At 34.0% G+C, this 25,929-nt stretch overlaps 1 protein-coding gene across 1 annotated transcript in view; it reads left to right on the top strand.

Annotated features, from left to right (window-relative positions):
* Window positions 1–25,929, top strand: part of LOC112127754 (protein APCDD1-like) — a 204,110-nt gene that overhangs the window by 88,610 nt on the left and 89,571 nt on the right. Inside the window, exon 2 of the mRNA XM_024229151.1 lies at window positions 18,089–18,194. Within this exon, the coding sequence (XP_024084919.1) occupies window positions 18,089–18,194 (106 nt within the window). The remainder of the gene's footprint in view (window positions 1–18,088; window positions 18,195–25,929) is intronic.

The following is a 25,929-nucleotide window of genomic DNA, read 5'->3' as shown; positions in this document are numbered from 1 at the left end:
GACGTTTAAGGGGGAATTTGTAACAACAATACGGCCCTCTTCGTTTATTACGCGAACGATTAACTTTAGAAAAAATAACCGCAAGTTAATTTTGGCTAGGAACCGCGTGGTTACTCAAATACTTGGACGTGAACCATTCAGGAAGATTGATTGGCACACAAGATCCTATTTCGTGGCCTCCTTATGTTATTTTCTTTGGAGGGTAATGAAGAATCGAGTGTATGCCAAATCCATCTCCAGTATTGAGTGTCCGTGAATTGGAACAATGGATTTTTGTGGCTTCCAGAGAAATCCGGCCAGAAATACTAGAAAAGGCCACAAATGAAAAATTCCTGGATCGAGCAGGCCCTCCTGCGAGTTCTGTGCATCAAACGCAGGCTGCGTATTTGAGGATTTATTATAAACATAAATTTTAATAAATGGTCAAATCTGCAACAATACGCAACAACAGCTGAGAGCCGTTTTAACAATAAAATGGACTCGACGATGATAAAAAAAAATCCATGTTTGTAAAAAGAGTTTTTTGTTTCAAAAATTATTGCAAGCGAGGCGTAAAAGCAACCTCATGATCCCTACCCTGACCTGAGTTAATTTCTATCCTAAATTAACTTGCTAATGATAACAGTTTTCGAAACAAACGAGGAGAGCCATCTTGTTGCAAAAAGAATTGCCTTCACGTGAATATATAAAAATATCGTAAAAAATGGATTGTGGGAAAGTTTTAAGCCTGATTTCATCCATATGATAGAAATTTGTGATCGCATGCCTTAGAGTGTGACTGAAAACTAAAGAAGGCAGAATTCTTTTTGTTGTGCAATTTTAATTCAAAAAATCAGTCAATGAGTCTTAAGTGTGTGGAGAAGGAAGTTTGAGACTATAGTTCAAATGGAATCTAGTTATAAATAAAGTTTTCTTTAAAAATTTTGTTACTAATTTCTCAAGCCAGATATCAAATTTATAAAAACCTTAATGCATTAACAAGTTCTTTCGAGGATTAGTCTTTTAAACAGGTTTTAAGAAAGGAACGGCATGTTTCGGAGGGTTGAACTTCTCTACGTTCCATTTGTTTATTTTTCACCTGCTCATATAAATAGCAATTTCACACCTAGTTGTGCCAAATCTAGTTCGTTTGTAACGACTGGTTATTTGCTATTTTGCTTCAATGATTTTCTCAAGTAGTTTCATCTCAAGTTTGTGTAGATGTTTATAATTAAACAAGTGACTAAAATAGTTGTTATTAAAGTTTATGGTCAGATTTTTGAATGTAAAATGTATAAAACGTCCTGAAAAATATATGAAGGAAATTAATTAAAAAAAATTCCTGTATAAAAGCAGAGCTTCCCATTATATTTTGGAGTTGAAGTGAATATTTATTTTTAAAATTTATTGTCTAAATCCTTTCTAATGGTGCTGATGCCACTGGCTTTAGAGCTGAAAACATGGCTTTCGCCCCAGTGGAAAATAATTTCCTACGAGTTTAGAGCTCCAGCTTATCCGTCTTTTCTTCTTTTCCACCTGTTATTCTCTCTTTTCTTCCAGGATTAACGCTAAGCAGGTTTTCCAAGCCGTAGCCGGAGGTCTAAAGTGTTTGAAAAAAGGCCCTGGAAGAAACGGAGCAGAATGGAAATCGGGTTTCATTTAAATTCCAGGTCGAAGAAGAGAACTTGGGCAGAAACCGAATTGCAACACTCGGCGAGTAGGACTTTCAAATGGCTAGTCTGAACTTTAGAAGGAAAGTAGGAGCATTGAATTTCCAGCAGTTGTAAAGTGTGGCGTATTAGCAAATTTACAATGATGTTATTTAAAAAAAGGTTTTTAAATTAAAAAAATAATCTATCAAATGTTCTAGCAGCTTTACTTAAAAGAAAAATTTACTTGATGATTTTATCTTAACGTACGAATTTGTATGATAATCAGTTTTAATAGTTGCTTTAAGAAAGTGATTTTTTCGTTAAACCTTATTCCACTAAGAGGCTTTTACCGTTAACTTTTTGGAGAGATAAGATCCCTCCTCCTTGTAATTTCTCGTCCTGTGTTACGAAATAAGCAATTGCCTAAATTACAAGGTGGTATTAAAGGTCGTATATCAGAGGCCACAGACTGCTGTCCGGTATTTGCATATCGCGTAAGTGCAATCTCGCCCTCGCCGTATTTCTGGCACAATAAAATTCCGAGTCCATTCCGAAGCGATTGTTGGCAAACTTTGTAGTAAATTTTCAACATCACTAAAAAGGGTAGTTGTTCCGAAAGAATTACTTAATTGGTAATCATTTCACAAATGATAAGTTTAGTAACGGACTTGACTAAGTCACTCCCTCTTCTTATACTCGTCTTTTGAATAAAATATCCTTTCGTTGTAAAACTCGAGTGTGGGCAGAAAGGATAGACCTAAAGACGGATCCCTAAGATAGTCTCATTTTAGTGGGCGTTTTGACGGTGACGACAACTTTTACATAGATAGATTGAGAAAGATAGAGAGAGAGAGAGAGAGAGAGAGAGAGAGAGAGAGAGAGAGAGAGAGAGAGAGAGACATAGAGGGACAGAGAAGAGAGGGGGAGAGAGAGAGTGAGTGAGAGACTGAGAGGCAGGGCAAACTAGCGAGGTTAGGCAATCTTAAATGATCGGAATCGAACCAACTATAGATACAGAAAAAATAGGATTGTGTGTATATAAGTTTATGCGTGTGTTTGTGCTAGAGTTGGATAGTCGGAAAAAAAGATGTGAGAAGAGTGAGAAAGAAAGTGTGTTTGCGAGAAAAACAATGAGAGTTAGAAAGAAGGAGGGATTAAATCAGGAAGTCCCCTAATAAATTAATTGTTTGATTGAAAAAGTGTTAGATAAGTAGTGTGATAGATAAGTACGTAGGATAAACAGATGGATAGATAGGTAGGTAGAAAAATGTATACGTAGATAGATATATAGGTAGTCAGGTAATTTTGAGATCGTTAGATAGAAAGAATAATAGATAAGTATATATATATATATATATATATATGAAAATGAAATAAAGAGAAAGGGAATTAGATACAGTGCAAATACAGTATGTAACAGTGAGAAATAGAAAGAGAGAAGAGATTCCTTAGAAAGAAATAGAAATAAAGAAACAGTGAGAAAAAGATTTGAAAATATAAACGGAAAAAAGAATGAAATTGTGAGAAGGGAATGTAGTTAGCGACACGCAGACAGTGTAATGAACGGAATGAACAAAAGTGCAAGATAAAATGAATGAATAAATATCATTTTATTTTCAAAATCTCGCAAATTTAGGCCGCAAACGGCCATCTTGCATCTTTTACACTTATTATTCATTCATTCTAATTTCTCTCTTTCTATCTATCGATATGTCTATCTTTAATTTACATTTACGTTATCAAATCTTACTCTATGTCTGCCTATTTTTTACTTCGTCTTTCTCTTTAGCTCTCTTTTATCTTCTTTCTTTTTCTATTTATTTCTTCCTTTCTCTCTCTTTTCATTCTCTTTAGTTCTCTTTCTTCTTCATCTGCTTTTATCTTCTTTCTCTCTTTTCGTATAGACTTCTTCCTGTCTCTCTTTTTTCTTTCTCTTTAGATCTCTTTCTTTTCTTCTTTATAACTTTACCTCTCTGTTTTATCTCTATCTTTTTCCTTCTCATTTTTTCTTCTCGTTTCACATTCATTTTTCTGTCTTTCTCAGTTCATTTATTCGAGGTTTTCTCTTTTAATATTTTACAGAGAGAGTGAGAGAAAGAAGAGAGAAAAAGAGGTAGAGAGAGAGAGTGAGTGAGTGAGAGTATATGTATATGTAGATAATATGTACATACTAAATATTGGGTTGTCCGGAAAATAATGCAGGATTTTGGTATTAAACAAAAAAAAAGAAACTAGTTACTTTAAAGCAATGTTCTTTAATCAAAATAATTTCCCANAATGAGTAATCCTGTAAACGTAAACAGAATATTTTATATAGATTTTTTTTAATGAAAACTTAAAATCCTGCATTATTTTCCGGACAACCCGATAATAGATATTGTTTTGAAAAAATTTCTAAAAAACGTTTCATTTAGGAGACCGTATTCAGATTTCACAGAAATATTTCGTAGTTATTTTGAATGATGTACAACGATAATCGTAATAATACTGTATAGAGATAAATCGATTTGTTTGTCTGCTTAATCAATCAAAAGATTTGTTGTGCAGAGTAATTTTAAAAAATTTAGGACTTATTCTGAAGGCTGAAAATGGAGATACGCAAAATCCCAGAGTAATATTAATGGATCGTTCATTATCCATACCTTTGAAGCTGGAGATTTTGCTGCTGTTAAATAAGTTAAAAATAATTAAAGTAATTAAAGTAAATATTGAAAATGATTAGATTAATAATTATTATTAAAAGTAATTAAATTATTATTAATTCAAAAATGAAATTATGGTTAAATTCTGGAAATAACATCGTATTCGTTTGCTACATTGTTCGTAGTGTTGGGTTACACAACGGCGGAAAGCTCACGGCTTTTGAGGGATTTTGTATCTTTTTTGTATTTATATTCTCATTGTTTGAACATACATGAAATTGATATCGAATGTTTTCTTTAGGTTGCGTTGGTAGAGTCAGTTTTCCCTGCGTTTCCCCGTGTATCTATATTGGCCCCTGATGGATGAGGTGATCCTATTGATTTTACGCCCTGATTAAAAAGCATCAGCTCAACTAATCGACAACATAATCGTCCTGTTTTTTTACAAGCCCGATTGAACGAAATTCCCAATGGGCTAGACGTTTAGACAAAAATATGGTCATAATCTCTTGATGCGAAAAAACAATATTTATCAACAATCATTATTGACATGTGAAAACCAATTTATGTCCAATCTGCGTCATGTTTTTAATCTCACATTGATCTATCCAGTAGAGAAGAAAAATCATCTCTCTAAAAATCGCAATGATTAGCTTCTTGTTATATTAAAAAGATAAATTTCTTTCAAAACCGATTCACAATTTTCTTACCTCGATAATCTAGTTTACCATTACTGCATTAATCACAACATTCGAACGTTTACTCAACCAATTAAGCAATACTGTTCCTGTGAACAGTTACTTCGGATAACAGTTCATCCAAACTCAGTTTAACACATGGTTTTAGAAAATATACACGAAATACATCTGCATCAGTAATTCTTGTAAGCAATTGCGATACTAAGTAATATTAAATAAATATTATTTGTCAATACAATAAGTTATATATCATCACATAAGTAAATTGTTAAAATGGTCTAAAACATTATGGGATCAGTGGTTGCGTAATGTCTCACGCTCACGCTCTCTCAGTCTCTCGTTTTCTTTTGCTCTATTCTATGCACTCTCATTTTTATTGGTTTCGGACCGTCTTTCTCCACCTTTATAAGTCTGATAAATTGTGTTTCTGGTTTTCTTTGTTTACCTCTCTAATTAACTTTCTGTTCCCCTTTTCACACTATTTCTATTGCTTTCTGCCTTTTTTTAGGGGTCTGGCTATTTCTTCTTACACAATTTTAATTTTTCTAACCAACTCTTTCTCTCTTTTTCTTTCTCTCTCTCAATCTCTTTCTCATTCTTTCTCTTTCTCTCTCTCTCTCTCTCTCTCTCTCTCTCTCTCAAAGTCCCTGATCATTCTTTCCCTTTTACATACAATTTCTAATGCTGATATTCACTTTTCTTGGTTGTCTGACTGTTTTTTCAATTCAAACTTTATTTATCTTTTTATTCGCTGTCAGTCTTTCTCTTTTCTCTCGCTTTCACACTATTTCTAGTAGTCTGTCAGTTTCTTATTCCCACTTTCTGTTTATTTTATAATTTTAATAACTCATTCTGTTTTTCTTCGCTCTACCTCTCATCTTTTTGTCTGTTTCACCCCCTCTCTCTCTTTCTACATACTTCTCTTCTTTCGCAGTGATAGTAATAGAAAATAAATTTATCACGTTGTTTTCAATTCGTAAAGGTTTTGTGTTCCTTTTAATCCATCTTTCAATGGAAAGTTTAATCTAATACTATTCATCTCGGATTTCAGCTATTAATTAATGTATGAGAAAAGTTTGCGATGAATACCTGTCTGTTTCAATTCGATGTACAGCAAGTTAGGTGTAATTTTCCACGCGTGTGCTAAACCTTTCAATGGAGAAAACAGACTGATATCCCTCTCCGATATATTTCTCGAAATTCTGAGTTTGTGTGTTGTTCAGTTCGTACCCATTAGTCGGATCAAATTATTGTTAATAAGCTTATACCAATTAGAAAGATTTTTTTTACGATCATGATCTATCAATGATCAAACATCAAACATAATAGTATACAAATAATAATTATTCAGAAATCGTGAGATGCGGTCTGGTGTGATGCAGGTTTCAGAAAAACATTTTCTTTATCGTGCCAACTTTTCGATCTTTATTGAGATCATCTTCAGAGCCTGGGATTTACAAACATTGTTTACATTTAACAAATACATGTATGATGTGGAAAAAAGTGAACTTATACAATGCAAAATATATATTTTTTTATATTCAATCAAAGTATTTCTACTCACTCAAAGTGTTTGTCTTCTGTGTAATTGGGCCATTCTTGCGTGTCGTGTTGAGAGTGCCAGTGCGATATTGCTGTTTTATGTTTATATACATTAGATTTTGGAGGGGTGGGGAAGGAAGTCGGTATAGAAAAGACATTTTTGTATAAGGTGTCGGCTTCTTTGAGGTGAAAAGAGCCGACGAAGGGAAATAAACGTTGAACACAAACACAATTTCGACTTCAACAATCCAAAAATATTACACACAGAAGAAAACAAACATAACGTAATTTTCTGCATTTCAATGCAATTTCTGATTAACGGTAACTAATAATCACTATACAAATAATCAAACATTTACTATTTTTATTCGGTTATTAAATTGCTTTGCAGAAAGTTCAATCAAATTTTAACAACAATTTGTATTTCTGGTTTAAAGCATATATGCGTGTATTGAATTTACGAAGATATTGACACACAGTTTACAATTTCTACTATATTAAAGCACTTCAGCTCCTGCAATCTATTATTCAACAAATTTGAATTGGATATGCAAAATCCAAAAGGGCTTATTAATAAATATATAAATTATGAATAAATATTTATCAACGGTATTAGAGAGTGGTAAGTGAAATTTTAATCGGGGGATATAACCATTTGGAAAGCCTAATGAGGGATTATACTATGGAATACCCTTCAATAGTTCCTTTCAGAAATGAGCTCATTATTTTCAAATACGAATATTAAAACGATTTCCTGTATTAAATAATAATCCGTCGGTTACAATTTCTAAGTCTAAATTTGAAACCACGACCTTAAATTACTTAATTTGGGCTATATTTTGAAACAAAACACGAATAAACAAAGTTACTTTGATCGAACGATTGCCTTACCCGAATGGTCATAACTTTCTAGCCTAAGTCCGTCATACACATATTGTATAGCAGATAGACAAACCTAAAAAGAAAGATTATATAATAACAATGTAATAATAAGTCTTTTTTAACAAATTCATTTACAATATTATACATTCATTTCTTTGTTCCATACGCTAGACATACTTAGGGCCATTGAGGCCGTCTGGAGAAGAGGGTTAAATGGATCATTTCTAAACGTTAATAGATATTTTCCAAATTTTGTTTAACAAAACCTGTAATAAAAACATCGACGGTTCACCAATATGACTTCGTTACCGGGGAATAATTAGTGGTTTACATACATAGTGAGATAGATTGATTTTTCTTATATTCATCATTTAATACCTTTGATTATTTAATTTAATCATTTAATAACCATAGATTTGTGAAAGAAGGGTTCATTTTTCGACTGGTTCAAGGCGCGATTACAGTTTTGTAAGACCCACAAGTCAAGAGGGTTTAGTCTCACATGTACGCCGTGAAAATGGCGAAAGAAAACCATACAATCATTAAATTTTATGTATTTCCAGAGTGAAAAGATAGTAATTTTACAGCAACAAAAACTATTGAAAACTAAAACTAAACGTAAATAAATGTTTCCTTGACCTCTCTTGTACAAATAAAGTTCACCTAAGTATGGTTTTGAAACCAGGACCTATAAATATTATAAAGAATCTGGTTACTAGTTCTATTTTATATTCATGTAAATTGTCATAAGGTTTATCAAGTTTTTTTGTCTCTAAAATGTATAAANATATATAAAAGTTACAGTAAGCTTATCTTCAGCAGTTACACTTATTTTGCAGCCTTGCTACTTATTCGCGTAGGCGTTGTAGCTGGCGACAAACTGTTTTTCCACGGGAGAGCAATCTACCCTCGACTCCGACGCCGTGCACTTCTCCTCAGTTTATCATAGTAATTTTGTAAACTTGTATATGGAATAAAAGTGTTTTTTTTTTTTTTTAAAGTGGTGTCGATAAAAAGATAACTTATATATATACGCATATTTTTCGGCAGCTGGAATTCAGGACTTCATAACTTACATATGTATAATACTGAGAGGGAGGTATAAAACTAGAGATACGATGGATAAAAGGAAAATATGAAAGAAAGAGAGAGAGAGGGGGGGTGAGAGCGGGTGAGGGTGAGAGGGAGGGAGAGAGAGAGAGTGAGAGAGAGAAAGGGGAGAGAGCGGGTGAGGGTGAGAGGGAGAGAGAGAGAGAGTGAGAGAGAGGGGAGAGAGCGGGTGAGGTGAGAGGGAGAGAGAGAGAGGGGTGAGCGAGCGGGTGAGGGTGAGAGGGAGAGAGAGACAGAGAGACAGAGAGAGAGGGAGAGAGCGGGTGAGGGTGAGAGGGAGAGAGAGAGGGTGAGAGAGAGAGCGAGAGAGAGAGAGAGGGAGTGAGCGGGTGAGGTTGAGAGGGAGAGAGAAATAGAGGGCCTTGAGAAAGTGATTTGAGAAAATAAATGAAAAAAACAAAGAAAAGCAGACCGTATAATAGGAAAAAAAAATATTTTGTGTGTTTGTGTGTCTGTGCGTGAGTGAGAGAGAGAAAGAAGGAAAGAGAGTGGTACAGAGAGAAAACGAGTTAATGAAAGAGAAAAAACATGAGCGATAAGGAATTAGAAAGAGAACAGAGAGAAAATTGCACGAAATTGAATTGAAAGATTTTAATTGCAATACTCGCTGACAAATTGACCTTTCTTACAATCAATGAATCAAAGAATTTGAGAAAATAAATGAAAAAAACAAAGAAAAGCAGACCGTATAATAGGTAAAAACAAAGATTTTGTGTGCGTGTGTGTGTGTGTGTGTGCGCGCGCGCGCGTGTGTGTGTGTGTGTCTGTGCGTGAGTGAGAGAGAGTGAGAGAGAGAGAGAGAGAGAGAGAGAGAGAGAGAGAGAGAGAGAATGAAAAAAAGAGAGTGGTACAGAGAGAAAAATGAGTTAATGAAAGTGAAAAAACATGAGCGATAAGGAATTAGAAAGAGAACAGAGAGAAAATTGCTCGAAATTGAATTGAAAGACTTTAATTGCAATACTCGCTGACAAATTGACCTTTCTTACAATCAATGAGTTCGGTTTTACTAAAATAAATAAATACAAAATAGACAAACAAAATGATTATGGAACATACATATTCTTAGCTTTAATCAATTTTACTAAATTTAACAAAAGAAGAAACAGAGGCAGGGCAAAGGAGAGATAGAAATTGAGAATAAGTGACAGAGAGAGAGAGAGAGAGAGAGAGAGAGAGAGAGAGAGAGAGAGAGAGAGAGAGAGAGAAAGAGAAGAAGAAGAAGAGTGCGAGAAAGTGGGAGGGTTAGGTTCTATGAAAGATAGTGAGATAGTCAGAAAATGTTCGTTTGTTTCTTCTAAAGGTGGCCATTCACGATCGCTCCAAATGGAACCGCGCCACGCCGTCCAGCTCCATTGGAGTGCCTGAAATTTGAGGGGGCTCCAAAGCCAATCGCTCCGAACGTCAACCAGTGGACAAACACACATCACCTTCTCACACACACACACACACACATCAAACAAACAAATATCACTTCTCAAAATGGATGACGATCTCTTGTGCTACGCTTCTGTTTACTTATATATTAAAAGCAAAAAATCGAAGAGGTGTAAGAACAGAAGCCGTAATACCCACATCAATTTGATGAAAGATCTTTCCCTTGAACGTGCTGATTGGAGGAACTATTTAAGGATGGATGAAACGTCTTATTTATTCATTATATTTAGTGTTCTATTGACCAAATTACTTATTTCAATTAATTAATATTTTTTGTAAGATTTTGGTTGAAATGAAAAAGCTTGTGCCATGAGCGGGATCTGAATCCTGGCCTTCGGATAAATACTTCGATCCTCTCCGACACCAAAAAATGGCAAAAAGAGAGAAAATTCGAAAGGTTGTAGGTTGAAATGGGGAGTTGGTGTCCGAGTGGATCGAACTATCGAAGTCACGATAGTTCAAGTGGTTAGCGCAGCGGCGTATTTAGCCAAATGACGTGGATTCGAATCCCCTCGTGACACTATTTTTTCATTTCAACCAAAACCTTACAAAAAAAAAAAAAGATTAACGTCTTATTTATATTTACTCCAGCTTGTTACCCCCTTGATTAGAAAACAAAAGACAGTCATGAGAGAAATCATCACTCTACATGAAAGGTTGGCATCCACATGACGATTTCTCGCTACAGGGATGCCGCATCTCTCGTTGCATTTGTATCCTTTGTTTTGAAAACGTCGACCAACTGGTTGAGGACCGAATTTCATTTATTTCTATCGTGGTATCATTGTCCACCACTTTCCATAAACATGGTATAAACTTTCATACAATTCAATCATCTCAACAATAAAATCTCGATTGGATGTCATTACCAACAAAGAATAAACGTTTTTGACTTTTTGAGAATGTACGACGGAGATGTTTGCTCAGTGACAGAAAGACGGAGACTGCTCCAAAAAACGCGGGTTTTCCCATTCACGACCAAGCCAGCGCTCCAACATTCCACCGTTCACGCCATGTTTTCCCATTCACGAACGCGCCGTAGATTTTTGGAGGGGCGCTTTGGAGTTTGGACCGGTCGAATATTCGGCACAGCCGGGCACGCCAGTTCAGTTTTGCCATTGACGAGGTTTTTGGAACGGCATCGCCCCGTTTGGACTTCTAGGAGCGAACGTGAATGGCCACCTTAACGTTTGAGTTCTGTGTATCAGTGTATATGTTTTGCAACTATGGTGGTAAATGTGGAAAGTAAGCCAAAATAATGAAATACAATTGTATGTTAGATCGTAATCTAGAATTTATTAGTATCCTCGTCGATAAAACTGCTCAGTTTTTCATATTCGTCACCTATTCAGCTAGTTGTTAGACATGCCATTTTTAAAAACTCATACCGTTCACACTGAGATTTTGCTAATAATCAAAGTCAGGAGATTAGCGGTTCTATCATCGAAACAGTCCGATCGTTAGGACGAACGAGAGGAACAGGCAATTTGCCATTTCGCTAAAAGGGCCCAAGTGGCTAATATCTATTCCAACCTGGTGACAATCCAGGCGGTCTTTTTCCACCCGCAAAAGGGTCTGCAAATAGAAATTCCGTTCCACGGTTAAATTATCAGATCTTTCTCTTTCCGCAAATTAAACCCGTAAAGCAAAAAATCTAATATTCATTAACGAAAAACTGTTAACATGATTTTTGAACAAATAAATAACTGTCAGGTTTATCTGCTTTTAAAAGGCACATAGACAAGTTTTAAATCTTTCAACCTCGACTCTTTTCGATTTCGTTTTTGATTTTCAACATAACTGACATGTAATTCTTCTAGCATAGTATGCTGCCTGGGAATGGCGAAATAATTAGAGTGCCCAAGTTTCTGGTATGGCTAGAATTTGATATTATCGAGATACCGGGAGAGAGAATTTCTGTATATATGATACTGCATTCAGCTTCAAATATTTCATCTGTGTATTACATGAACAAAAACAGAATATAAGCAAACCGTAAGTAAGTGCCTAAAAACATTACTGTACGTTTAGGGCTTATCTACGGTATTAGGATCATTATTTGTTTTATTCGCTAAGCTAAAATATTGATTAAAACGTGTTTTTTTGCTAGAAAATTTATTTTAGATTTATTTATTTCAAACTTGTAAAAGATAAGTGGATTTTCAGCTGTTTTTAGCAAATCTAGATTATATGGAATCGTTTAGTTTAGGGACGCGGTGAGATTGCATTTCGAATAAACACTAAGCGGTTAAACACGAAGGCTCAGAGTAGGGCAGAAAGTGAATACTACTCCAGATTCATCATAATCCGATTTTCCCTGGTCGAGTGCTTTTCCTCTTAAATTAAATATACAAGAAACTTTTCTATTGTTGACACTGAAAAGCCCAATATTCTATCCCAACTTCACCAGGTTAAGTACCATCGGTTGTAGTAAAAGCCGCATAAAAACAATTTAATAAATGCTTGAACTATCTGAAGAAGACATCTATTGAACATTAGATTCGGAAGACCGTCTCCCGGAAGGGTTTGTGCAGTGGTTAAAGGATATCGCCTCGAACTACGACGCACTTTCAAATGGCACATCGGCGACGAGCACGTCACAGGTTTAAGTTGGTCGATGATCCTGAATTATTCAACAGTATAAGCCAAGATTCTTATGCTACCGCTCGCGATTATCGGCCGAAATCGAGAGCTGAAATGCCAAAGTTAGTACATCAGAAACCTAGAGCCCACGTAAATGCAGCTTAGATTAGGCCTGATGATTTGTCAGATGGCCAAATTTAACATAACGTTCTCACATATCCGTCTTTATGGAATTTATGTTCTATGTTAAAAGACAACAAGAGGTTAACTAACCAAGGGCGTTTCAAAATCAACACACAAGGTTATTTATTTTATTTTTTATACTTTCTTATATTGTTTACTTCTGACAGAAGTCTGGGCTTGGTCTACTTCTACCCTTGACGTTGAATCTACTTGATGTGGTCCAATAATCAACGTTTAATGCTTTGATATTGTAATGATTTGAGATGATGCTGGCATACGAATTTTAATTCATGAAATGAAGCAGTCGTCTTCCCCTGCTTATATCCTGTGGTTGTACCATTGGTTTGTTAGCATCGTTTGTGTGTGACTTGCAAAAATCAAGCGTCTTGCCTCTCCCTGCTTATACCCTTGACGTCTTTTGCCCGAATACAGGAATCATTAGTGTTATTCTCTCAATCGTATGTTTCAGATTAACGGTAAATAGTTGATATTTACAAAAAAGTTGATCCTTAGCAGCTTTTATGCAAACTATGTGCACTAACTAGAAGTGATTAACAAATCGATCACGTTTCATTTTGAAGGGATGTTAACTTTGAGCTTTATCTAGAAAAAATTAATTAAAAGTAAAATAAACTCGTTTGTTCAGGAAATAAACATCGTTAGCGTTTGACAAGGAAAAATAGAGAGAGCTAGCGTCGTTACCCGCTTATCCCCTTGGCCGGCCAGATTCCGACCATAGTGTTTTTTCCTGTAATGGTACATTTTCTGAAGGATTTCACTTAGAAACTAGAAAACGTGTGTTGAACGTCAACTAAACAATTATTACCAAATTGTATTCAGTCTGCAAATAATCACATCTTTATGACAAATTAGTTTATATAGGCTTCTTTTGATGAAAAGGTTTTACGCAAGTATTAGGAAACGGGAATAGCTTTAAATCCGACTCGATAGGGGTTAATGCAAATAAGGAATTAATCCACAATGGCAGGTGTGGCCGTTTCCATGGACTTTTTAATGCAATGAACTTAGTTTGAATCATCTCTTCGTCGGGATTTGAGACTTCTTAAAATTACGTGGTTTTTTATCCTTTCGCTTTTATTCATCACGGAATTTTCCCAAACTTTCGACTTCAATAATCCAAAGTGTAAAAACGATGCAGGTATATTTTTTTATAGCTGGTTGCAGAATATCAACATTTCAAGGGGAAAAAGTTAAAGAAGAGAATTTTTATTTCATTCTATACCGCTTTTATTAGGAAATTGACAGATTTGCAGAATTGAATTAATATAACAACTATCTTAACACTTAATATTTATGAAAGGTATTGGTTAAGATAAAAAGTCAGTGTCACGAGCGGGATTCGAACCCACGACCTTCGGCTAAATACGCCGCTACTCTACCACTTGAGCTATTGTGACTTCATTTGTCACCGAGAATCAAATAGAAAAAAAAAATGGCAAAAAAGGAGGGAAAATTCATGAGGAGAGGTTGAAGTGGGAAGTTAGTGTCCGAGCGGATCGAAGTCACGATAGCTCAAGTGGTAGAGCAGCGGCGTATCTTGCCGAGGGTTGTGGGTTCGAATCCCGCTCGTGCCATTGACTTTTTTATCTCAACTAAAAACCTTAATTAATTGAAAGATATTAATTGGTCAAGGGGCCCACGAAAAATAGTGAATTTAATAAGTTAAAATGAAGTATATTTTCACTAAAGCTCTCCGTGGCCGTTTCATTTGTCGCCGAGAATCAAATAGATTACCCGACATTTGAAAAATGGCTAAAAGGAGGGAAAATTCGAAAGGTGGGTTGAGATGGGATGTTGGTGTCCGAGTGGATCGAAGTCACGATAGTTCAAGTGGTAGAACAGCGGCGTATTTAGCCGAAGGTCGTGGGTTGGAATCCCGCTCGTGATACTGACTTTTTATCTTAACCAATACCTTTCATAAATACTAATTAATTGAAAAATGTTAATTGGTCTATCGGACCACGAACTGTAATGGATTATCTTAATAATATTTTATGTAATAATTATTAAAATTATTTAATGTTCCGCTTTGATTAATCTATCTGAACAAAATTTAGGCATACCTTTTATCTTTTTTTAATTGATTTTTTTACATATATAAAGTAATTAGAATAATACAAAAAATCGGTAAGAGAAAACATACATACTTTATAAACTTGTTAGATTTTATTTATCTGTACAATAAAAGCGGTTTATTTTCTGTAGCGTTTGGGGTCATTGTATTTCACTTTAAACACTTTTTTTTAAACCTATGAGAAACGAGATTGTTACTGTTAGTAGTCTGTAGACATTAATTATCTACAGCTTGAAAGGAAGATTAATGAAAAAGAGTGAATATTGGTAAAATCCTTTACAAATTGGCTGTCGAATCATTAGTCATAATTGCCACAAAATAAGGGGGTATGGGATCAAAGGTTATAATTTCTTTAATTATTTGATGAATGATTTGAAACAAATTAGAGGATCAAGGTAACTGATAATAGGCAGAGAGTTAACCTCCTAAACAAAAACCTACCCGATCTAAATCCATTCCTAGGATAGCTGCAATTTAGATAAAAGGCAAAGCTTGAATGTGATTTTGTTTTCTTTGAAAATTCATTAATGTTTTTATTTTATCTGTTTAAATAATACCTAGTAATGCTTTCAGCAGAGATGAAATAAAATTCTGAGAAATTTCTCCAACTCTGAAAATAATTGAAAGGAAAAAACGAATCCTTTTGATTTATTATTTACGCATTGCTCCACTGATGCCATATCAGAGGCAACTACTGCTATACTTTCAACAAAACTAGAAGAAGAAACTGTTTATAAAAAGTAACCGTTATGAGGAATATAATAGTAATAACTTACGTGTGAAAGAGAAGTGAAAATGAAATACAATTAAAATTAAAAGTTAAATCAAATTAAATAGAATTTTTTTAGACTTTTAAATGTAATATAATTTTTTTTTAAACCGAGTATATTATATTTTTGAACGAATCTCGAATTATTAGAAGATGAATTTTGTAATATTTAAGTGTATATAATTTTAAATTTTAATTATAATTAAAGTAACCTTACTTATTAAAGTAAATCTTAAGTTAACTAAGAGCCCAATTATTTTATTATTAAACAAAAATTCGCAAATATAAAGGAATTTTACTTTACATACATAAACATTTGTCATAACATCTTCCAATTTCTTAATGCTTTAAAAAGGGTAAATTTGAAAAAAAAAGGAAATTTGAAGTTAAAATAATTGAAATTAACAAGAGTTAATTTGGTGAGAAAATGGTTAATTTCAAACAAAAAAGAGTTAATTTAACTGTATTAAGCTATAAGAACCCAATAAATTTATATTTAACAAATCTGGTTAATTGAAAATTAATAAGTGTTAATTTAAAGTTAATGTGAAATTTAAAAAATGTTAAATCAATGTTAAAAATGGATAAATTGAAGGTAAAAAAGGATAATTTCAATTTAAAAGGGTTAATTTCAAGTTGAAAATGATTAATTTCAAATTAAAACGGGTAATTTTGGATTGATTGATTGATTTTAATTGATCTGTCTTTATGATTGATATTTTATAACCATTAATGTTAATTATAATTCATTTTCATGGGGTAATTATTTTAGATTAGAACCAATTTTATATTAAAAACAGAAGAGTCCTTTAGTTTTATATTTCACTTTAAACTTTGGCTTTTAATTTGAAGTATTTTTCCCAAGGTATTTTCTATAAGTTCCCATTTTAAATTTTAAATAAATCACCAACGAAAATATTTTTTAACTTAATTTTTAATATTAATTGTAATATTTTGTTCTATGGCTTCTATAAAAATGTGCAAATATGCGGGAATTTTATTTTACATCACTATGTTTTTATTGCTGTAAAGCAAGAGTTAATTTGAAATGAAAAAGTTAATTGATTTTAAAAGAGGCTAATTTGTAGTATAAAAAGCGTTACTTTGAACAAAAACGCAATATTTATCTTAACTTCACTAATTTCGTGGTCCGCTTGACCAATTAATATATTACAATTAATTAAGGTTTTTAGTTGAGATAAAAAAGTCAATGGCACGAGCGGGATTCGAACCCGCGATCTTCGGCTAGATATGCCGCTGCTTTACCACTTGAGCTATCGTGACCTCGATCCACTCGGACACTAGCTTCCCATCTCAACCCCACCTTTTTGAATTTTCCCTCCTTTTTGCCATTTTTCAAATGTCATGTAATCGGATTGGATTCTCGACGACAAAGTTTTATTTCAACTAAAAACCTTATTTAATTGTAATATATTCATTTGTCAAGCGGACCATGAAATTAGTGAATTTAATGATTTAAAATGAAGTATACTTCACTAAAGCTCTCCGTGGCCATTTCATTTGTCGTCGAGAATCCAATCCGGTTACATGACATTTTAAAAATGGCAAAAAGGAGGGAAATTCAAAAGGTGAGGTTGAGATGGGAAGTTAGTGTCCGAGTGGATCGAGGTCACGATAGCTCAAGTGGTATAGCAGCGGCGTAACTAGCCGAAGATCGTGGGTTCGAATCCCGCTCGTGCCATTGACTTTTTTATCTCAACTAAAAACCTTAATTAATTGTAATTTATCTTAACATAGAAGTAAATAACCAACATTAAATATAATTTATTAGTTATTAATTATAATTAAGTATCACTTAAAACAAAATATCCTACATAATTATAACGTAAATACCTACTTTAAATATTTATTTCGATCTTCTAGCCTTCTTCTTCTTCAATCTGCTCCCGATCTAGGCTATTTCATATTGCATATGGTACAGTCGTTCCCATGGCACATTCAGATTAATTAGAGTATTTTCTTAGCGTACAAATTCTTATAAATATGTTTGTATACTGCATTATTCCAAGTATCTTATCTTTTATTTGTTGTGCACATATAAATCGAGAAGATTGGGGGTTAATATTTGAATATTCAAAAGAAGACTACTAATACTGCTCATTAATAAAATATCTAAAGATTTTTGAATTCTTTATATTTAAATCCTTGTAAAAGCTGTGAAAAAATGGAATATTAAATGTGTGAAGCTTCCGAGATCTTTTCTTCCTGATATTGCTGTTAGGGCTATAAAAAAGATTGTGGATGGAGAAAATTTGTTATGCAACAAACAGTTTGTTAAGAAGAAAAAATGAGGTTTTACGTATTTTATATATTGTGTGCAGGCATTGTCTGAATTCAAGAATGTACATTATAGAACAATAAACATCTATTAAAGATAGTGATGAATTTAACTCTGACAATATTTATCACAAAATCTTTATTTACTTGTACACAAGTTTTTATTTTTCTTATTTGATCGTTTCATACCTTTGTTTTAAATTAGGAATTTCTTTTTTAAGGAACGAGCCCGACCTGCGACGAAGTGGTGCAGAAAGTCGCCCAGACGGACAAAATGACCGAGATCCAATTTCCTCCGCCGATGCCCGGCACTTGGGTCTCAGACAGGTAACTTTAAATTAGTAAAACTCTGTAAATTATAGGAGAAGGGATGATTTTATGCAGAGTGAAGTTAATTTTATGCCATTAAACACTTACACTTCCTATTACAAAACCTCAGGGTTAATTTTTCTCTCTTAAGATGTGTATTTAAGATAAAGATGTAGAAAGACTTTAAAGTTAAAATATAGGATCATTAAAAAAATAAATAGATGGTAAAGTTTCAAAAGATATAATAATTATTTGAAAGTGGTGAATTGTGCATCTTACTGAATTTGCATCTCGCCTGTTTGAAAGTTTTATGTAAATTTATTCTGACTGAAACGTTACATTTTCAACTTAAACATAGTTTATCAACTTCCTACTTCCAAACAACTAACTACTACTAAATTGGGCGGAACAGGAAACATTCGACGTTTTGAATTTTATCGAGCAATAGGTATTAAAAAATGCTTATGATCGGAGGAACATGTTTTATAGTAAAATTTTTTCACAAATTTAGACAGTTGCTGAAAATTTACTAATCACTATTTTTGAAAACCTCTAGCAACGAAATCGTGGTATATTAAGGAAAAATAAAACAGGAAATAATTGGTTTTAACAAACAAAATTATTTTGAGAAAGCGTTTCCAATAATAACGTTTCCACCTATTTTGAAGACAAAATCACCTGGAAATATTCTTCAAATACGCTGATTTTTTACTTTATTCTCTCTGTTTGAGTTACTTGATAAGTTCTTTGCTTAAAACGAAAGTACAGGCTTGACTAAAAACACTCTCTCTCTCTTTCTATTATCCTTCTCTCTCTCTCTCTCTTCTCTCTCCCCTCTCACTCTCATTCACACTCGATTTCTTCTGTCTCTTCTCTCTCTGTCTAGCTATCTAACTATTTATCTATATATTTCTGTCTCTATCACTCCCACCCAATCCCCGCTCCCATGCTTGTCTCCTCCACAGGACTTGTTTACAAACGGTGATTTAATAAAATAACAAAAGTAACCATACGATATACATATCTTGTATTTCGCTATTGACAGATTATCAAAAAATATTCCACTACTTAGAAATATTTAAGTTTGCATTCCTCTCTTTCTATCTCTAATTATCTAAATTTATTTCTTTGTTTAATTAGTCTATTTATTTATCTATCCCACACTCTTTACTCGCACATTTATTTTTTACTTTCTCTCTTCTCCCTCTCTCACACTCTGCCACTGTCTATCTCTCTTCCCCGTTTCTCTCTCTATCTTTCTCTCTTTCCATTTCGGCCGCTCTCGCTCTATATCCCTCCTTCTCTCTCTCTCCCCCTCTCTCTTTTTCTTTTTTCTCTCTATTTCCTCAGTAGACCATAAAGTAACATTCAACTTTGATGCTTAAACGACTTTTTTGGAGAAAAAAAATGTATATAAAAATGAATATACGTACATCAATTTAAAACACCAGCTGTTCCTCTTTAAAATTTTATTACATTTTTACAAAATTAATCTCTGTAGTAATGTTGAAAATTGTTTTATTTTATTTGATATTGGCAGAGATTTTGTGTAACTTGATAGTAGCCCATAATTACCAGTTCAAAGAAACGATGACAGTGTACCAGACCCGGAAGAAAGTTGAGCACTGTATCGCTTCAATAGTCTCGATAGACATGGTCATAACCGCTTGCAAGTGCATCGGCGAGTTCAAGAAAGTCAATGATTTCTATGAGTTTTCAATAGTCGACGTATACGAGCTTTCGCTCAAGTCCCAGGTGACAGAGCAGACTTACTATATAGACAAAGCCGTCGTTAATCCCCATTGCAGGCCGAGCGAATGGAATGAGGAGTTGTACAACAACGACATCAGCGGATGGAAGATAGACGGGATCTTCGACATGAATAAACAAACCCCTTTCTTTTTTCCCGTTTTTGAAGGCGATATGAAAGTCTACGACTGCTTTACCGTGGTCATCGGCGGGTCCAAACTTAACATCCTGGATCTAGAGGCGGCCAAAGACTGCCTAGAATCTTACTGCAAACACAGATGGCTAGAGGATTATTGCAAGTATTTGAAATCATCTTTGAAGAAAGAACACGAACTGTGTTGGAGGATTAGAAGCGGGAATTATAAACCGGGTTACATTTTCAAAGGATCACCTTTCGCCTGCTCCCTTTCACCTGGTGGGTTCACACTCATCGGCATTGTGGTCGACATCGCTGTGGACACAGTCATTTGGACTAGGGTGGACACTGATCCCAATTATTCTTTTTTAAAAACAGTCGGTTCATCTCAAAATTTAAATCCTCTCTTTTCCTTGTGTTTAACAGGTTTAGCACTACATGTTCTACTTTAAAAAATATATATAATCTTTATAAATCATATGTTAAAAACAATTTATGTAATATTTCCATAAAACAAAATATTACAAGTTAAAGTTACAGTTTAAATTACGATAAGTTGGTCGGTTTTGATATTTAATTTGTAAAATGCCAAGTATTAAGTTTTATAAACGCTCAAATTATTAAGGAAATACATTTTTACCAAAAATGTTTACAAACGATGATTTGATGGCAGTGCTAAAAATATTTTCAAGTAGCCATACGATATAATATTATCTTATATGATTATTCGGAGATCGTGAGAAGCGGTCTGGTGTGATGTAGGTTTTAGAAAAACATTTTTTTTTTCTTGCCAACGTTTCGATGTTTATTGAGATCATCTTCAGGGCTCAAAGTGTTTGTATACATTCGTACACTCTGGATCAAGGAATGGTCTTGAAGAAGAAGTAAGCAAATTTAGTTGGTAATGCCAACCTTTCGACCTACATTAATATCATAATGAGGTCAAAACAATCTTAAATCTGTCTAAACATTGATTTTTTGAACAGTCCTTGGCAATATTGGGACTGAATCGTTTTTCAAAGAAATTTGAGATCACCATCATACTTCATCATTATAAAAAACTTAAATATGTCAATCTGTATACATATTTAAGATTGTTTTGCCTTCATGATGACCTTAAAATACGCCGAAAGCTTGGCATTAGCTACTAAATTTGCTTTCTTTTTCAAGATCATACCTTGATCCAGAATGTTCCTAAATGAAAAAGTGGTGGATACTTTATACACGAAAGAAAATTAGACATGGGTTTGATGTGGGTCCTGAGGTTTCATTGAGCATTCTTCTTAGTGTGTGGTGATTAGCACTCTCGACACGACACGCAAGAATGGCCCAATTACACAGAAGACAAACACTTTGAGACCTGAAGATGATCTCAATAAAGATCGAAACGTTGGTACGATAAAGAAAATGTTTTTCTGAAACCTACATCACACGAGACCGCATCTCACGATTTCTAAATAAATAAATTCTTCTTAGTTCTGGAGGACATCGAAATATTTCGGACTTATCAGTATTCTTATCTCATTTCTTGTAATGCTGCAGTTTCGTAGAGCCTGACGACGGATGAATCGATCGTCTCTCACATCTGTCGACCTAGGTGGACCTAGTACTGGCCTTTTGATGTGAAGCCTTGTTTCTCTGAAGCGCGAAGAACTCTTCCTATTTTAGAGTGATTTACCTTCCTTCTCCTGGCGACTTTGCCCTGATGTATCTTTTCTCCAATAATAACCCTGACACTGTCATTTTCACCCAAATTCCTAACTGGAGCCTTTGAAAAAGGTTTAAGAATAAGAATAATATGAAATAAAATTAACGAAGGAAAACTATTAACTGAAAGCGATCTTTATGCGGAGCAGAATGGAAGGACACAACGCTACGTTTTGTGCAAATGGATTAATCAGTACAAAAATAAATAAAGGAGAAAAGAAAGCATTATTTACTGTTTATTATTTTGACTACAATAGACTCTAATTCCTGTATGTAATGTAGAAAGATAATGAATTTAATTTTAAACACGGTTGATCTATTAAAAAAAAAATGCAGGGAGGGAATCTTCTTTGTCTCACACTCAAAATGAAAATCTTCCAAATTATCCTCTCTATTTAAAGCACCTAATGTTCTAAAAAGAAGAGCTAGAAACTTTTCACAGCGTACAAGATCTGTCATTGACAAAAAAATAGTTTAACTTTTGAATAGATTGAAAAAGAAATAAAACAATTTAAATAACAATCATACGAACACATTTAAAAAGCTTGTCTAGAGAGGATGGGAGCCTCTGGCGTATTAGCCTACGTCATAGCGGTCTCAGCTCCTCGCGGAATGATAAGGGTACTTAGATAATTAATTACTTACATAATATTCCTTAGATCATTTCTGACAAAAATAGTACAAAACATTTGCGAATCATCTCTCCGAGGTATTCAAACGTCATAACTTAATCGATATTAAACACAATAATTTATAGCAGTTTCACTTATGACACCTATACCTCTAGATCTGCCACCTAAACCAATAACTTCAAAACAAGATCACAAGAAATAAGACAACTTAGTAAAAAAAATCACCTGGTCATGATTTGATAACAGCTAAAGTTCTTCAAGAACTTCCCAAGAAAGCCGTCTTATTTCTGACTACTTTTTTTAAAGCAATTTTGGGAACTACACACTTTCCCCATGCATTGGAAACTTTCTTACATTAAAATGATCCCAAAGCCTCATAAAAGTTTAAGCTCCCCATCATCTTATCATCCGATTAGTTTGTTACCCGTTCCTTCTAAATTATTCGAAAACTTAATTTACAAAAGATTCTATTGCTACTTCAAACATCTTACCAGACCAACAACTGGGCTTTCGAACTCATCATTCCATCAATTTCACAGAATTACAGATTTCATTACTTAATGTCTCGAGCAGAAACTACACGCGAGTGTTTCTAGATGTTTCTCAGGCCTTCGACTAAGTATGGCATGAGGCATTATAACACAAATTAATATTATTTTTACCCCAGGCCTATTATCTGATTATACATTCATACCTTAAGGAGAGATTTTTCGCTGTAAAACAGGTATCTGAGATTTCTGAGATGGAAGAATTCTTGCAGGTGTGCCCCAAGGATCAATACTCGATCCGCTGATATAAACACTTTTTGCTTCTGATGTGCTCTCAAATAAGAATGCAATTACCGCCACATACGCAGATGACAACGCCATGTTAACAAGTTATCCCTCTTGTACACAAGCTTCCCTCATATTACCAAACCACATATCAACAATTGAAAAATGGAACAAACTTTGGAAAATAAAGCTGAACCCCTGACAGTCACAACGTATCACTTTTACACTCCACAGTGAGACTTGCCTCTAAGCCATATACTTATACAATGAACCTGTTCCTCAATCCGACAAAGTTAACTATTTAGGACTTAAATTTGATACAAGCCTAACTTGAAATTCAAACACACGATTAAAACAACAGACACTTAACAAACGATTTAAAATGTTTTATTGCCTATTTAACAGACGATCAAAATTACCATTAAAACAAACCTTTCGACATACACATACCTACTCAAACCTATTTGGACGTACGGGTGCCACGTTTATGGATCGGCCAAATATTCAAAGATTATTAAGTTTTCAATACAAAATTGTAAGTGGATTATCATGTAAGCGACTGAAAAAAATATGTTTAAGACACCTCTTAAATGATTAATATCATTTTATTTATCCAGAGCGGCTGCCAATTGGTCGCTTTTTCTATAACGCCCTTGATGCCCCAATCATAAATTTTATTGAAATCTTTTCTGCTGGTTCTATGTAATATATGTACAGTTTTGGATAAAAATAAATGAAATAAATATAAATTTAAACATAATAAATTGATTGGTGCGATAATTTGTCCGGTGTGTTTTAAATAGAACTCTTTGACATTTCACTTTAAATTTAAAGGATAGTTTAAATTAAATAAATTGAAGCTTTGATAAATATAGTCTATTTTATTATTAATTGGCATTATACCATGGGTGTCAAATATAAATTGAAGTTGATACGTTGGAAAATGTCATTTGGTTTATCTCAAAATCTCTTTGGTTTATAATATCAAAAAATTTTCATCTCAATATTCTATTAATTTATAATACCGACAATCCACCAGGTTTACAATTATGGATTTATTTTCCGACAGTTTCTTGTTTTGAAGTTTGCCCCGAATACGTTAAAACTTCATCCAATTTTTTTCCTTTTTACAGTTCCTATTTAGCAAGTGGTTTACGCCGGGTTATATACTTCTTTCCGTTCATCAGCCAAAGACGTAAAGATTCTTTATACTGTATATAAAAAACGGGCCATTTCGTACGCGTTTATAGTTGGAGGAAGGTTTTCAAACTTCAATTAACCCATTTTCTTACTAGATACGACATACTTTATTTATTAATATTTAATTATTAGTTTAAACTTTTATTTCTGTTAACTCATATTTATTGTTATTTTCGATATATATATTGTTCATTCAGGTATTTATTGAAATTGTTTTGAATGCGTACACTTTTTTGATAATTTACTTTCATCCGTTGTAATTGCAATTTTAGTTTGAATAGTTGTCTTCAGCATTATTATCAGGGTTAGGGGCGACGCTATTGTTTTTAATTGTATATAGTTACTGTACAAAGTGGATGAATGTATTTATTAGAGAGAATGGTCTGTACGTTTAGAGTACATTAGTAGTGTAGGTCTGTATGAATGATGTCGAGTCGCCTCATGTTAGCAGTTAGAAACAAGTGTAAACGATGACAGGTTTCTGACGGAATATTGAGTATCTCGGTCTAAGCCTTGGTAGGTAACCTGCTAAAAAGTCTGAAATTTGAGTTCTAATATAGGGAAATAATCAGAGTTTATGATAGAACAGTGTGTGTCCCAGGTCAATAGAATTTAAATGTATAGTGTACCGATATCCACCCAGGCATAAATATTTACATCCGACAAGAAGAAGAATAAATTTTTGAATAGGAAAGCATAATAATACGAGTAGGAAAGAATGTGGAGGACATCATTTGGCATTAACTTTATACCAAAAATGCGAGAAAGTTAATATGCGAGGTGCCGGTTATGGCCATAAATACTGACCGTGAGAAAAAAATATAAACTATAAAATTTGGGATTGACCAATTTAACTGTAATAATTCTATTTATGAAACTTGTGTTAAGCTTTTTTTTATTTATTTAAAAAAAATATTTTTAGTTTATTCTTATGTATTTATTTTTAAAGATTGAGGGAAAAGAACCCGCTTTACTTATCCTTAGTATAGGATTCTTTACACTTTGGGGAACAATGGAGGATTGTTTTCGCACTCAAACTGGACATGCTCCACGGTTTCCTCTTGATCCCATTTCATGCAAACTGCCGAGTCCGGGTTGGACAATCTTTTAAAGTACGCCTTGAAATTCCCGTACGGGCTCAAAAACCGGCAGACCCAGAATTCGGGCTTAATCCAAAGAGGTTTCATCCTTGTCGTTATGCTCGGGAAATATTTACAAGCCGCCCTGCCTCTTTCACTGTTCACCCGACGCATCTGCCACAGTTCATTTATCCAGTTGTGGAGCAACTTTCCTCCGTTTCTATATCTAATTGTAAGTCGTTTAACCGACTCACTCGTTCTGGTCAGTTTCTAGGCTTCCGATTTCCCACCCCTTTTTATACACGAGGGCCGGTAGCTTCAAGTGCAAGTCGATCCGTAGGGCTTCTGTATTCACATGTAGGGCGTCTTTTGATATTGTGCGGTACGCCTTTGTCGTTCGCAGTAATGCTGTCTGTTATGCTTGTTCAAGTATATATATTTTTTTTGACGTTTAGCATTGTGTACTGATAAACTGGC

This window comes from Cimex lectularius, unplaced genomic scaffold (genome assembly GCF_000648675.2).
Source record: "Cimex lectularius strain Harlan isolate CLEC.00 unplaced genomic scaffold, Clec_2.1 scaffold300, whole genome shotgun sequence".
NCBI classification, from domain to species: domain Eukaryota; kingdom Metazoa; phylum Arthropoda; class Insecta; order Hemiptera; family Cimicidae; genus Cimex; species Cimex lectularius.
Note: the sequence above shows the minus strand (reverse complement) of the source record. Positions and strands in the feature narration are given on the sequence as shown.